The 13,786-nt window shown below is 54.7% G+C and overlaps 1 protein-coding gene across 1 annotated transcript; it reads right to left on the bottom strand.

Annotated features, from left to right (window-relative positions):
- Positions 1-292: 292 nt before the first annotated feature.
- LOC120383514 (tripartite motif-containing protein 15-like) lies at positions 293-9,302 on the bottom strand. Its single transcript, XM_039501684.1, has 6 exons — positions 9,297-9,302; positions 3,973-4,065; positions 3,196-3,426; positions 2,875-2,897; positions 2,056-2,171; positions 293-441 (listed from the first exon to the last, which is right to left on the bottom strand). Exons 1-6 carry the CDS (start codon positions 9,300-9,302, stop codon positions 293-295), a joined length of 618 nt encoding a protein of 205 aa, XP_039357618.1.
- Positions 9,303-13,786: the final 4,484 nt, after the last annotated feature.

Here is a 13,786-nt window from a genome sequence, read left to right as displayed (position 1 = left end):
GGAGCCCGGCAGGAAAGTGAAGATCGGGGCCTCGTCACCAGCATCGATAAATGTCACCTGCCCCCGGTCACAGTCCAGACAAACCCGGATCCTGCTGGGGACCCAACTCAGGGGCGGGGGGGGTCGCAGGGGAGGTGAGAGCCCAGAACTGATCCAATACATACCCCACAGCCCAGATCCCCTCTTCGGGGCGGATCTCTCCCCTCCTCCTCACAGACTCTTTGGCCACCCCCACAACCCAACCTCCCCTATCCCCCACCTCCACCTCCCAGCAATGTCTCCCCAAGGTGAATCACTCCCAGCCCAGCACGGAGGGCTCAGTGTCAAATCTCTCAGGGTTGTCAGGCAGATCCTGCTGTATTTCTTCCCACTTTACACTTCTCAAATCCTCAGACAAGACAAGGTTGGGATGAGCCGTGTCTGGATCCAGAGTCACATTCGCTGAGGGGAAAGAGAATCAGAGCGTTAGGGGCAGAGCTCAGCCCTGGGGGAGGCTGGGACCATTTCTCAGACTGCCCAGAAGCCCCGTCCTGGCTGGGACAGGACTGGATTCAGAAGCTGCCTCAGTGCTGAGCACCTGAGACTGAGCAGAGATGTCACTGCAGCTCCTCAGTCTGTTTCTCATTTGCCTGAAGAAGCTTCAGCTCCCAGCTTCCCCTGCTGGGGCTGCTCCATTCAGCGGCAGAGACACTGGGGTAAAGGAGTGGGATGTGTCAGCCCTAAGAGCACAGAGATTTCTACTCATTCCTCTCAATTTAGTATTAAAACTTCTGTGAATGTCCATGAGACCCCCATGGTCAGAGTTAAGTGTGTTTGGATGCTGCTCAGTGAGTGCTTCTGTTCATCAGCGTAGGCAGGAACTCAGCACTAAGGTCGGTGTCAGGATCTTTTGTGTGACTTCTGCTCGGGATCTCCTCTGTATTTCATGGTTTCACTGTGGTGCTGGGTGTGTCGTGGCTGGTGTTGGTTTGGTTGGTAACTTTAGGTACAATGTGTTTTTATGGGAATTTTTTCATAATTTAAAGACAATTTCCATCTGCAACCTCACCCTGTGTGTGTGCTCCTAGGGATCCGCTTTTGTTGTCTCTAGTGCAGGCGGCAGAGTGTCTGGAGGGGGAAAAGGAGAAAAGAGACAAGATTTCCTGCTTTCATGTTTATAACGATATCCCCTCTCTTAACTGACCTAACTTGGTTTGAATTTTGACAGAAACAGAGAGGGACAGGGACACACTCAGATCTTTAGTAAATATAAATGAATCTGAAACCTTCTTCCTCTCTCATTCAGGCATCTCACAGCAATGAAATCAACAGCCATTAGGTCTCACAACCACCCTCAGAGATACAGTCTGTAAGAGAGATTTCCTTTCCCCTCATCATCCCCTCCCACCCTCCAGACCCCAGCTGGTTTGTCTCATTCACCTATTGCCTTTTGTCAGACCCGAGACCCACATCCTGCAAAGACTTCAGCACACTTTTGTCCCTTTGACATTAATGGGATGTTAAGAGTTTGCAGGGTCAGGGCTTGCAGTTGTAGGTCTCTTGGGTTTATTCACTCAGCATCTCTACAGAGCTCAGCACAATGGGGCCCTCACCCTCCACAGGATAATAAAATCATTTTATAAGTGTCGAGATTGGAGCTGGGAGAGTGTTGGCTCAATGGGCTAGATTCACCCTCATTGGCAGAGAGATAGAGGGGGGGCAGTTTGTGATTCCCCCAGTCAGTGGCTGCAGAGGCCTGTGCAGACCTTGGCACAGGCTAGGGAAGTCCTGAGATGCAGCCAGAGTAGCACCCCTGTGTCTGTGACACCCACAGGCTTTGCAAGTTGGGAGAGAAAATCAGGGACTCAAAATTAGGCCATTTTGCTAAATTTGGGCCTCAGTGTTGTGAACTTTGCTAACTCATGAATGAATGTGAGACGTCCTGGCACCTGTTACACCAGCTCAAATACTTTCCACCTGTCATTCAATAGATACGACCCAAGTGGCCAGAGCCCGTCCCCTCCCACGGTCTCAGAGGCACGTCCTGCTTTCCCCTCCTAGATCCCTTCTCAATACCTTTGAATTTCCTCAGAATCTCCATTAGGGCAACAGTTTTCTGAGAGAAATAGTTGAGTCTCACTTCCAGTTCAGGAGAAATGTCCACTGGCTGCTGGAACTTCTCCTTCTTACACCTGGAGAGAAAATTTCACATTCTTATATTTCATTTAGAGACATTTGTTGTTAGTGAAAGCTGCTGCTCTAATGGGCCTGGAGTGAGAGCAGGTGCAGCATAGGCTGTGGTTGTGAAATCTTCTGCCAAAGGTCTCATTAATATTCTTCAACTCTGGCCTGGAGAGATCAGCTCTGGGGATGATAAAAGGGGAATTTAGTCTCTATGGCCAATTCACTCCTTGGCCTCCATGCTCTAGGGACAGGAGGTTCCCAGGTGAAGTGCTGTAGAAATCTGTCCTCTAGACTGAGACACCAATTCCCCCATCCCCAGCTCATTCCACACAGGGCTCCAAACAGCCCTCAGGTGGGAAAGAGTCTTGATCGCTGCTGCCCTGGGCTGAATAGTGACCAGGGCCCCAGCAGTGACAGGCCCATAGTCCATCCCCACAATCCTGAGGCAGCCAGTCCCTCAGGGAGGTGACATCTCTAGGAAACACTTGAGGTCAGTCCTTCCCACCGAATGGAGAATTCCAGAGTCTTCTGTAAAATGGTGAGAAACTCAGGATGAAGTTGATCAGAAAGATTTGTATCCAACATGTGACCTTCCCCACACATTTTGCTGTAGAGCCCTGGGGAGATGCGGTGCTAACATCATCACCACCACCATCACCCGGCTCTTTCCCAGCATTGTCAAGTGTGAGGGTGAGTGAGAGAGCCATGTACCTGCTCAAGGTGCATCTGACATCCTAGAGGAGAGAGAGAGAGAAAAGAATCTCAGGTCCCACTTGACACAAGCAGTGGATCCTAGGGAAGAGATTTTACAAATATAGGGAAAAGAGGCCATGGATTCCCTGAGCTAATCGGACTTTCCCTTCTCTCATATCTCTGTGTCTGTCACTCTGCAATGACCAATAATCATTCACATGTCAGCAATGCTCATGCCGAGTTACAGTGAGATCTCTGACTGCTGGCCCCCCGTGCTTATGATTCAGGAGCCCTCCCTTCCCTGTGTGGGGATCTGCCATGTTTCTAATTCAGTCTCACCTGCAGGAATTCACTTGCTGGTTTCTGACACTTCCCCTCCAGCTCACTGATCAGCTCACTGAGATGGGAAATCTGCTCAGAGAGTTTGGTGATATTTTCATTCCGTATCTTCACTATCTCCTTGTCCAGCTTTTCCAGCCAGAGCAGCAGGAGTCGCTCCTGTTCCTCCAGGAACTGCCTCAGTTGCTGAAATTCAGAAACAATTTTCTGCCTCTCCTCTTGTATCTGTTTCTGTAAAGCAACAGGGAAAGGGTTGGTCAGGGACATGGAAGCAGCCCGGGGTCTTTTATGGCAGTGCTGAGTGCGCAGGAGGTAGAATTTCTTTGCAAACCTAAGATTTCTGACTCTTGATTCTACGCTGTGGTTACTTGGGAGAGGATTCTCCCACACCTCTTTCATGTCTCCCAATGTTTCTGGAAAGGGATGTTTCCATGTCTGACATGCTTAGGACACTGTGTTATCAATGGCCTCTGAGAATGGAGATCCAGAGCAGCAGGAGGCAGGACTCAGCATTACAGTGGCAGAAGTTCCAAGGGGGAAAAAGAATCAAATAATTCTGCCTCATTTCTTGCATTGTTGACACAGGGAAACCACAAGGGCTAGAAATTAACTCATTCACTGACACGAGCTTAGATTCTGCACTTGTACGTAACACAGAAAATCTAGGATCATGGAGAAACATACTGATGCCCACATTCACCAAGCCCACAGAGGAATCTTCCTACAAACAGACCTCTCACCACAAGTCTCTGCAGGTCAGTAACAACAGGCACCTACCAGATACCCCCGGCTTTTCCTCTCTCCAGTGTATTTAAATCTCAGGAGCTTTTCTCTCTCCCTCAGAGTCTTCAATTGGGCCTGGATTTTTTCCTGTAGAAAGAGAAATGATTTGGGCAGTTTCATTCTGAGGGTTCAGAAGGGTGTGTAGGGGGATGTTTTCCCACTCAAACCCAAGGTGACTGTTGGTCCTAATGGGTTTATGACATCACAGCCACCAAGGGAATGAAACCGAACAATGGAAATAGGGAGAATGTCATATTCTGACTTGTTTCCAATTCAGTCTTTTTATAAATTAGAGAGACCTCAAATTATCCGAGTTTGACTGGTATTTATTCATTCACTAATTAGTAGCATAGCCCATAACAGGAAACTGGAGTCACATGGTGGTGAATCAAGTAAGGTGGTTTTCAGGAGATTGCCGAAGTGATACAAATCCCAGAAACCACAGGGGCTGCAAATATGGGCGGGGATTCTCCAAGGAGTCCAACTCCCAACTGAATTTCAGCTCTGAAACCCTGGGGACTGCACTGGTGCAACAGACCTGGTCTGAGCATTAGGGCAAACTCTCAACACTCAAATATAAACTGGCCTGCTGCTCTTGTGTTTTAAGCCTCACTGATCCCTGGGTCCCGGAGCAGAGTGTGTCTCTCTCCTGTCCCCTACAGCTCCATGCTGCATGCCTGCATTAACTGCTGCCACAGGGTCCTAGTGCCTCCTCCACTCCTGCCAGGGCAGGCTGCCCTTCCCCCTCAGACCCTTTCATTTTCCAGTGGGACCCTCCACCGGTGCAGCTGCCCCCCCGCCCACAGTCACTGCTCTTGCCCCATGCTGGGCAAGGGGCAGCCCCAGTGAGGCTACAGTGAGGGGCAGCAGCAGGGGAGGAGGGGCACATGTGATAGCAGCCCCCTCCCCCCCGGCATGGCACCCACCACAGGGGAGGCGAGGGGGATTCCTGGACCTGAGAGGGGCCCTAGGAGCACGTGCAGTGATGGGGAGAAGGGGTACCTACCCCAGAGCTCGCTGCTGCCAGCAGGGAGAGGGCTGGGGGGAGTCCTTCTTTCTGGCTCCAGTCCCAGGGCAGCCTGCCTGCCCTCAAACTCATCCTCAGCCCTGCCCCACCCCAGAGCCCACACCCCCCAGCCAGAGCCCTCATCCCCCCGCAGCCCAACCCTCTGTCCTGGCCCTGAACATCTCCAACACCCCCAACCCCTCATCTCCAGCCCCAGCCAGAGCCCTCATTCCCCTGCATCCTAACCCTCTGCCTCAGCCCTGAGTCTCCTCCCACACCCCAAACCCCTCATCCCCAGCCACATCCCAAATCCATCCCCAGCCTCACCCCACAGCCTTCACCTCTGCACCCCCACCCGCCACACCCCCTCTTAAACCCAAACTCCCTCCCAGAACTTGCACCCCCTCCCTGCACACTCCCTCCCATCCCCAAACTCCCTCCCAGAGCCTGCATACCTCCTGCACCCCAGTCCCTTGCCCCAGCGCAGGGCCTGCACCCCAAACCTCCTTCCTCACCCAAACTCTCTCCCAGAGTCTTGGGCAGGTGAGGGCTGGAGTTTGGGGGGGCAGAGTTTAGGCAGGGGCAGGTTCTGGCACCATCAAAATTTCTACAAACCTGCCACCCCTGCCAGAAAGAGCTGCTGCACCATACTGGGGTGGACTGGCTTCCTGAGGCAGCAATTTAAAGGCCTGGAGCCCAGGGCCCTTTAAATTGCTGACAAAGCCCTGCTGCCAGAGCCCTGGGGTAGCGGCTGTGGGGCTCAGGTGGTGATTTAAAGGGCCTAGGGCTCCTGCTGCTGCTACCACCCCGGACCCTTTAAAAGGCTGCTGGAGTCCCACTGCCACTACCCCAGTGCTCCGGGTACAATTTAAAGGGCCCCCGGAGCCTGCCGGAGCCCTGGAGTAGCGGCAGCAGGGCTCTGGTGGCTATTGAAAGGGTTTAGGGCTCCCGCTGCCTCTACCATCCCGGGCCCTTTAAATTGCCACTGGAGCCCAGGGCTCCGGCAGCAGGGCTCCGGAGATGATTTAAAGGGCCCTGGAAGGTAGCGGCAGCCAAAGCCCCGGGACCTGCTGCTAGTGCCCTGGGGCTCCGTCGGCAATTTAAAGGGCCGGGGCTCTGCTGCGATAGCAGCAGCTAGAGCCCCAGGCCCTTTAAATCAACCCATTTAAATTGCCCCTGAACCCCAGGGCTCCCAGCCACCTCTGCAGCTGGGAGCTCAGGGGTTGATTTAAAGGGCTTGGGGCTTCCAGCTGCTGCTACCACAGCCCTAGCCCCGGGCCCTTTAAATCCTGATTTAAAGGGCTTGGGGATTTAAAGGCTCCGCCTCTTCTGGTGGAGGCCACACCCCTCCTCAGGATTCTGGAGTACCAGAAAGTCCTTTAAGTTACTTTCACCCTGGTGTAGCCCCACTGTGGGGAGATTTGGTAACATCCAGACATTCCCAGGGGAATTGGTGTTTCTCTGTCACAGCCGATAGACAGTGATGAGCTGCCAAAATCTTAACAACCGGTTCCCTATAAAAAGTTCTGATTTAAGGGGGGGGGAGTGGGGGAGGGGCCGGGGAGACATCCTCGTGGGGCTGGAGGCCCCTGCACGGCCTGGGCCAATTGCCCCACTTGCCCTCTCCCCTCCCCTCCGGCCAGCCCTGGAGCTTGCAGCAGCCCCCCCCCCCCCCCCCACACAAACCGGGCTGGGCCATGAAAAAAGTGGCAGCAGGACGTCTCGGGGGCGCAGCGGGGCGGCCCAGCGGAGCGGCCCCCCTGATGCCCGCGGCTGGCCGCACTGCAGCTGGGAGGAAGCGGGGGTAGGGCTGGGAGAGCCTCAGCCTCCCCAGTTGGGAATCCTGGGAGCAACAGGATGGTCCGGCCCGCGGACCAGAGTTCTTTGCCCACCTCCTGGCCCTTTAACAACCGGTTCTCCACGGAGGTCTAATTTTAGCAACCGGTTCTCGAGAACCTGTGGGAACCTGCTCCAGCTCACCACTGCCGATAGACCTGACCCAAAGTCTATTGTTGGCAAAGGAAAGACTCCCACAGACAAGGGGGACTAAATGGTAGAATAACGGCAGTGCCCAGTGTGGCCATTTCACTACAAAATTAGAGAGTTGGAAAAAATTGGAAAGTTTTAGTGTAATTGAAGCAATATCTGTAGTGGTAGCAGCTCATGATTGTTTCTCCCTAGCAGGAACGATTCCAGGTTTTCTGTTCTGCAGCACTGCTCTTGCAGGCTGGCTGTGCTTACTTTCTCCATTTACCTAAGCGTAGACACTGAAAAAAATCAGTTCTACAATTTTAATTCATTTCACTTTCAATGTCCTGATGCTCCAAAGTTTGGGTTTCAAACACTGCCCATAACTCTTGGTCTAAGAACTATTTTCAGGCACAGAGCCTGCAAAAATAAGTTTTAAGTGCTGGAATGAGGGTACTGGGGATGCAGCACTCCCTGGCTTGAAGTGGTTTCGTGGTTGCATGATCTCTAGATTATTCTTGGACATGACATCTTTGGAGATCTTTCTACTTCATCATGAAATAAATTTTCATATTATGTGTTGTAGCTTGATCTTTCACCCTTAACAAAAATAAGCTGATGCTGAGCTCCAGGGGTTAAGATGTTTCCCGGAATGAAATATCCTGTAATGTTTCCCTGCAGAAATGTAGAAACAGAAAATGTGGACGGACATTTTAGATGGAAATTGAAATAATTTAACTGTTTGCAATTACACGTTGATTCTCCTGATCAGAATCTAGCGTTCTGTCGTAGAAAGCAACATTTCCAGGGAAACTCTGATTTTGCTGAAGCCACACTTTCAGGTGAGAGACATTTCTGCGTGAAAAATGTCAACACGCTGTAATTATGGAGGGCCTTAGCTGCAGAGAAATTGAGATTTCTAATAGAGATTGTTCAAATTGTTCATGTTTTAAAGAAAACTATTTGGATTATTCAGTAGGTAAATATAATTTCCTCCTTTCTCCTGTTTAGTTTCCATTAAGCAAGAACAGAAATTGCTTTGCACAGAGGCAACAATAAATAGCCTATCACGGGGAGCATGTTACTCGCTGTTACTCTCCTGTTACTTACAGAGATCTGAGCATTGATAACATCCCTGTGCAGATTTATTGGTGAGTAACAATGGCACCTACCAGCAGTTCCTGGGTTTTCTGTCTCCCTACTGTAGTTAAATGCCAATTTCTCATCTCCCTCTTTCTTCAAACTCCCCAAACAGCTCCAAATTTGATCCTAAGAAGATAGAAATGGCTTCTGAATTTTCTGTATTTTGGGGCATTTACCTCACAAACAAAATTTATCTAGAGACAGGGGGCTCTAGAGTGTCACAGAAACAGCCCTGCAATCCACAAAGCTGAGGGCTTGGCTACACTTGAGAGTTACAGCGCTGGTGGTGGCTTTACAGCACTGTAACTCACTCCCCGTCCACACTGGCAAGGCACATACAGCGCTGTATCTCCCTGGCTACAGCGCTGGCTGTACTCCACCTCGGCCTGGGGAATAACGACTATAGCGCTGCTCTTACAGCGCTGAGGTGCCAGTGTAAACAGTGATTAATCTTACTACGCTGTAACTGACCTCCGGAACATTCCCATAATGCTTTTTAAGTAAAGATAACACTCTTTGTTTTGTTGTGAACTCGGGGCTCCCAGAGCTGCTTATCTAAAAAACAAACACAGCCCCTGTTTGCTTGAGCAGAGGCAGGCAGGGGGATGAATGTCCACAGCTAGTGTTTGCTTGAGGAGAGAAGCAGCGGCGTGGGGGGGAGAAGGGTCCGTTTAGAGCATCTGCTTATCTGGTCTGAAGGCTATTTGCATTTAGTGAATGAGAAGAGGGTGGGGAAGGGGTTGAAACTTTTAAAATGAGTGAAGGTTGGTGCTGTGTATCTTCAAGTCCTTAGAACTTGCAAGGCAGGGAGCTGACACAGTGTCAGCTCCAAAAATCCGCTCTCTCTGTCTCCCCCACGCTCCCTGTCACACTCCAACCCACCCCCGTCTTTTGAAAAGCACGTTGCAGCCATTTGAACGCTGGGATAGCTACCCATAATGCACCACTCCCCGCTGCAAATGTGGCCACACTGCAGCACTGGTAGCTGTCAGTGTGGCCACACTGCAGCGCTTTCCCTACTCAGCTGTACGAAGACAGGTTTAACTCCCAGCGCTGCACACCTGCAAGTGTAGCCAAACCCTTAGTGAGGGGCCTAGACTACCTCTACAATTCCCCTCTGCTCAGCATCTCCCACTGACTGGTTTAGGCAGCTCCCTGCCTAGCACGCTGGCTTCTGTGTCACCCATTCTAAGGCACTTACATCCATGGGCGCCGACTTATATGGGCTCCTGGGGCTTTAGCCCCAGGAATATTTACAGTCAGGGGCTCTGCTCCACCAATAGTTGGAGCTAGGTTTCGCCCCTTTTAAATCCCAGCCGCGGCTGGGAGTCAGAGGGCTCTGTGCTGCCCGCAGCCACGGGGAGCCCAGAGACTTTTAAATCCCAGCCGCAGCCAGGAATCAGAGGGCTCTGGGCTGCCTGCAAGCGTGGGGAGCCGAGAGCCCTTTAAATCCCAGCCACGGCTGGGAATCAGAGGGCTCTGGGCTGCCTGCAAGCGGGGGGAGCGCAGAGCCTTTTAAATCCCAGCCGCGGCCGGGAGTCAGAGGGCTCTGGGCTGCCCGCAAGCACGGGGAGCCCAGAGCCTTTAAACGCCCAGCCGCGGCCGGAAGTCAGTGGCTCTGGGCTGCCTGCAAGCGCGGGGAGCCCAGAGCCTTTTAAATCCCAGCCGCGGCCGGAAGTCAGAGGGCTCTGGGCTGCCCCAGGGCAGGAGCCCAGAGCCCTTTAAATCCCAGCCGCGGCCGGGAGTCAGAGGGTTCTGGGCTGCCCCGGGCAGGAGCCCAGAGCCTTTAAATCCCAGCCGCGGCCGGGATCAGAGGCTCTGGGCTGCCTGCAAGTGTGGGGAGCCCAGAGCCTTTTAAATCCCAGCCGCAGCCGGGAGTCAGAGGCTCTGGGCTGCCCCAGGGGCAGGGAGCCCAGAGCCCTTTAAATCCCAGCCGCCGCCGGGAGTCAGAGGCTCTGGGCTGCCTGCAAGCGCGGGGAGCCCAGAGCCTTTTAATTCCCTGCCGCGGCCGTAAGTCATAGGGCGCTGGGTGGCCGCATGGGCTGGGAGCCCAGAGCCCTTTAAATCCCAGCCGCGGCCGGGAGTCAGAGGGCTCTGGGCTGCCTGCAGCGCGGGAGCTGAGAGCCCTTTAAATCCCAGCCGCGGCCGGGAGTCAGAGGCTCTGGGCTGCCTGCAGCCGCGGGGCGCCCAGACGCATTTAAATCCCAGCCGCGGCCGGGAATCAGAGGGCTCTGGGCTGCCTGCAAGAGCGGGGAGCCCAGAGCCTTTTAAATCCCAGCCGCGGCCGGGAGTCAGAGGCTCTGGCCTGCCTGCAAGCCCGGGGAGCCCAGAGCCTTTTAAATCCCAGCCGCGGCCGGGAGTCAGAGGCTCTAGCCTGCCTGCAAGCGTGGGGAGCCCAGAGCCTTTTAAATCCCAGCCGCGGCCGGGAGTCAGAGGGCTCTGGGCTGCCTGCAAGCGCGGGGAGCCCAGAGCCCTTTAAATCCCAGCCGCGGCCGGGAGTCAGAGGGCTCTGGGCTGCCCCAGGGGCAGGGAGCCCAGAGCCCTTTAAATCCCACCTGCGGCCGGGAATCAGAGGGCTCTGGGCTGCCTGCAAGCGCGGGGAGCCCAGCGCCCTTTAAATCTCAGCCGCGGCCGGGAGTCAGAGGGCTCTGCACTGCCCCAGGGGCAGGGAGCCCAGAGCCCTTTGAATCCCAGCCGGGAAGGCGGCTGGGATTTAAAGGGCTCAGGGCTCCCCGCAGCTGCCAGCAGCCCAGAGCCCATTGAATCCCAGCCCCTGGCCACTGATTGCCCCCTCCCCAGACCCTTGCCCCAACTGCCCCCCAGGACCTCCACCCCCTATCTAAGCACCACTGGTCCTTGTCCCCCGATTACCCTCGCCCGAGACCCCTGCCCCTAACTGCCCCGAGGGACCCCAGCCCCCGTCTACGCCTCCCTGCGCCGAGTCCCCCACTGCCCCCTCCAGAGACCCCACCCAACTTCCCCCCAGAACCCCTCTACCTGTCCCCTGATTAACCTCCTGGACTCCCATGCCTATCCAATTGCTGCCTGTCCCCTGACTGCCCCTCCGAACCTCTGCCCCATCCAACCCCCCCTGCTCCTTGTCCCTTGACTGCCCCCCGGAACTCCCTACCCCTTCTCCAACCCCCAAACCGCTTACTGTGCCACTCAGACCAGCATATCTGGCTCTGTGCAGCTCCAGACAGTTGCTGCCATGCTCCCCCATGGAGCCCACAGCCCTCTCCCACCCCCAGCACCTGCCTTCCAGATTTGAACACCTCAAAATTCAGGAGTGCTCAAGCTTGGTTTGGGCAGCTTTTACTTCATTTCTCCCAAATCAGTTTCTGCAAGGTGCCAACTGAAGGTGTTGGAGAACAGAGAGATTGGGTGGCCTCCTAATGCCTGGAAAAGAGACAAAGGCTGGAGGAGGGAGTGTCAGTGCCTGTGCGGACTTCTGGGAAGTGCACGGTGTGGAAGGGGATGCTGTGATGCTTTGGAACAACTCCATACAAAGCCAGTCAGGACTCTGGGGGAGCCTCCTCTCTCGGAGCAGACTGTCTCCAGGGCAAGAAGCTTACACCTTCCTGGGTCTGACCTCGGAGCATTCAGCCCTTCCACATCATGCACTTTCCACAGCGAGTGTGCCCAGGCTGGTCCTGGGGCAACCAGAGGTCCCTGCACCCCAACTCCGCAGTCAGATGTGACTCTCAGCCAGACAGTAAAACAGAAGGTTTATTAGATGACGGGAACACAGTTTAAACAGAGCTTGTAGGTACAGAAAACAGAACCCCTCTGTCAGGTCCATCTTGGGGGGTGGGGAGCCCAGAACCAAGTTCTGGGTCTCTCTCCCCATTTCCCCAGCCAGCTCCAAACTGACACTCCCTCCTCTGGCCTCTGTGTCTCTTCCGGACAACGAGGCCACCTGATCTTTGTCCCCAACACCTTCAGTTGGCATCTTGCAGGGGAAACTGAGGCACCCATACAGTATTCAGAGAAAATATTAAGGACATTCCCACTTCATCACAACAGGTGCAACAAAATATAATACTGTATATTGAAGTAGGCAAGTGCTGCTTCTGACTTTCCACTTTTAATTGACCTTTGTAATCTTGTGGCACTGATGCATTGTAGCTTCATTTTATATCGGCTTACAGGGCGGGAGCCAGGGCCGGCTCCAGACCCCAGCGCGCCAAGCAGGCGCGTGGGGCGGCATTGTCCTGGCAGGGCGGCATTTGGCTCCGGCGGACCTTCCGCAGTCATGCCTGCGGGAGGTCCACAGGAGCCCCGGGAGGAGCGGACCTGCCGCAGGGATGACTGCGGCGGGTGCGCTGGTCCCGCGGCTTGGACGGAGCTCCCGCAGGCATGCCTGCGGATGCTCCACCGGGGCCGCGGGACCACGGGACCGTCCACAGGCACTTCTGCCCCGGCCACGGGACCGGGGAAGGGCGGCGCAAGCGGCGCCCTGCTTGGGGCGGCGGAATTTCTAGAGCCGCCCCTGGCGGGAGCGGGGGGGCACCACCATTTTGGGCCCCACCAAAAATTATACAAACCTGCCGCCTATGCTTACATCTCCCCAACACTCAGGCTTTGAGGCTCACAATGTCATTCCAGTGATTTTTCTAGGCAGCTGCAATTTAGACATGGTGACATTCAGCATTATAATACCTGAGTCCCTTCCTGGATCTCACTCTTTGTCTCCAACTCAGAAGGAGAGAGCAAAGTCCCCCAGCATGCAGCAGGTTCATGAGGCCGGGGACCCTGCCTGCTTTCCTAGGCTCAGATGGCCCCCAGGACTCCTAAGGGAAGGGTGAGCTAGTGATAGGGCCGGCTTTATTAACTGCGGGGCTCAATTCGAATACCCGGCGGCGGTCTGGGGCTTCGGCAGCACTTCGGCGGCAGGGGGGTCCGCTCTGGGTCTTCCTCGGCACCGAAGGATCCCCCCGCCACAAAAATGCTGCCAAAGACCACTGGAGCAGACCGCCACCAGGTGAGTTAAAAAAATAATTAAAAAGGTACCTAAGGCACGGGGCCCGATCCGGGAAATTGGGCGAATCGCCTAAAGCTGGCCCTGGCTAGTGAGGGGCACTGCAGTTAAGTTCATTATTTTGTGCTACATGATCTGAACTCTCTTGTGCTTTATCTGGTTAAGTGAAAGAGCAATGGTGTGTTAGACTTGTGCAAAGAGTCTCTCTCTCTGTGTGAAATGCGTCACAACTACTGCGTGCCTCCAGAGAGAGTTCAGCTGAAACAGGAAGGCTCTCACCTTGGCATGGAGTTCTGGGAGATGGTGTATTTAAGCATGTGGGAGTCTGGAGGGTCAGCTATGCACCAGGGGGTTAGGCAGCAGGTTTCACACCTGAAATGGGGGAGAGTCCCAAAGAATGTGCCCAGTGACAGGGCCGGCTCCAGACACCAGCCCACCAAGCACGTGCTTGGGGCGGCGCCTTGGGAGGGGGCGGCGATCGGGGTTTGTTTTTGGTTTTTTTTTTGTTTGGCCGGGCAGTGCTAGGGGGGAGGGGGCAGGACTTGGGCGGTGCAACATGACACTTGGGGGCGGGGACTTGGGCAGCACGGTGCTTGGGGGTGGGGACTTGGGCCGCACGACGCAGTGCTCCAGGGGCGGGGACTTGGGCAGCACGATGCTCTGGGGCGGGGACTTGGGCAGTGCTGGGGAGGGCAGGGACTTGGGCGGCA

This window comes from Mauremys reevesii, linkage group 15 (genome assembly GCF_016161935.1).
Source record: "Mauremys reevesii isolate NIE-2019 linkage group 15, ASM1616193v1, whole genome shotgun sequence".
Lineage (NCBI taxonomy): Eukaryota > Metazoa > Chordata > Testudines > Geoemydidae > Mauremys > Mauremys reevesii.
The sequence above is the reverse complement of the archived record's forward strand: the minus strand, read 5'-3'. Positions and strand labels throughout refer to the sequence as shown.

Coding starts and splice junctions, on each gene's coding strand:
- LOC120383514 (XM_039501684.1), bottom strand. Junction 2,172..2,874: donor GTCAGATGCACCTTGAGCAG/GTACATGGCTCT, acceptor TTTTCTCTCCAG/GTGTAAGAAGGAGAAGTTCC. Junction 442..2,055: donor GATTCTGAGGAAATTCAAAG/GTATTGAGAAGG, acceptor CTTTCCCCTCAG/CGAATGTGACTCTGGATCCA.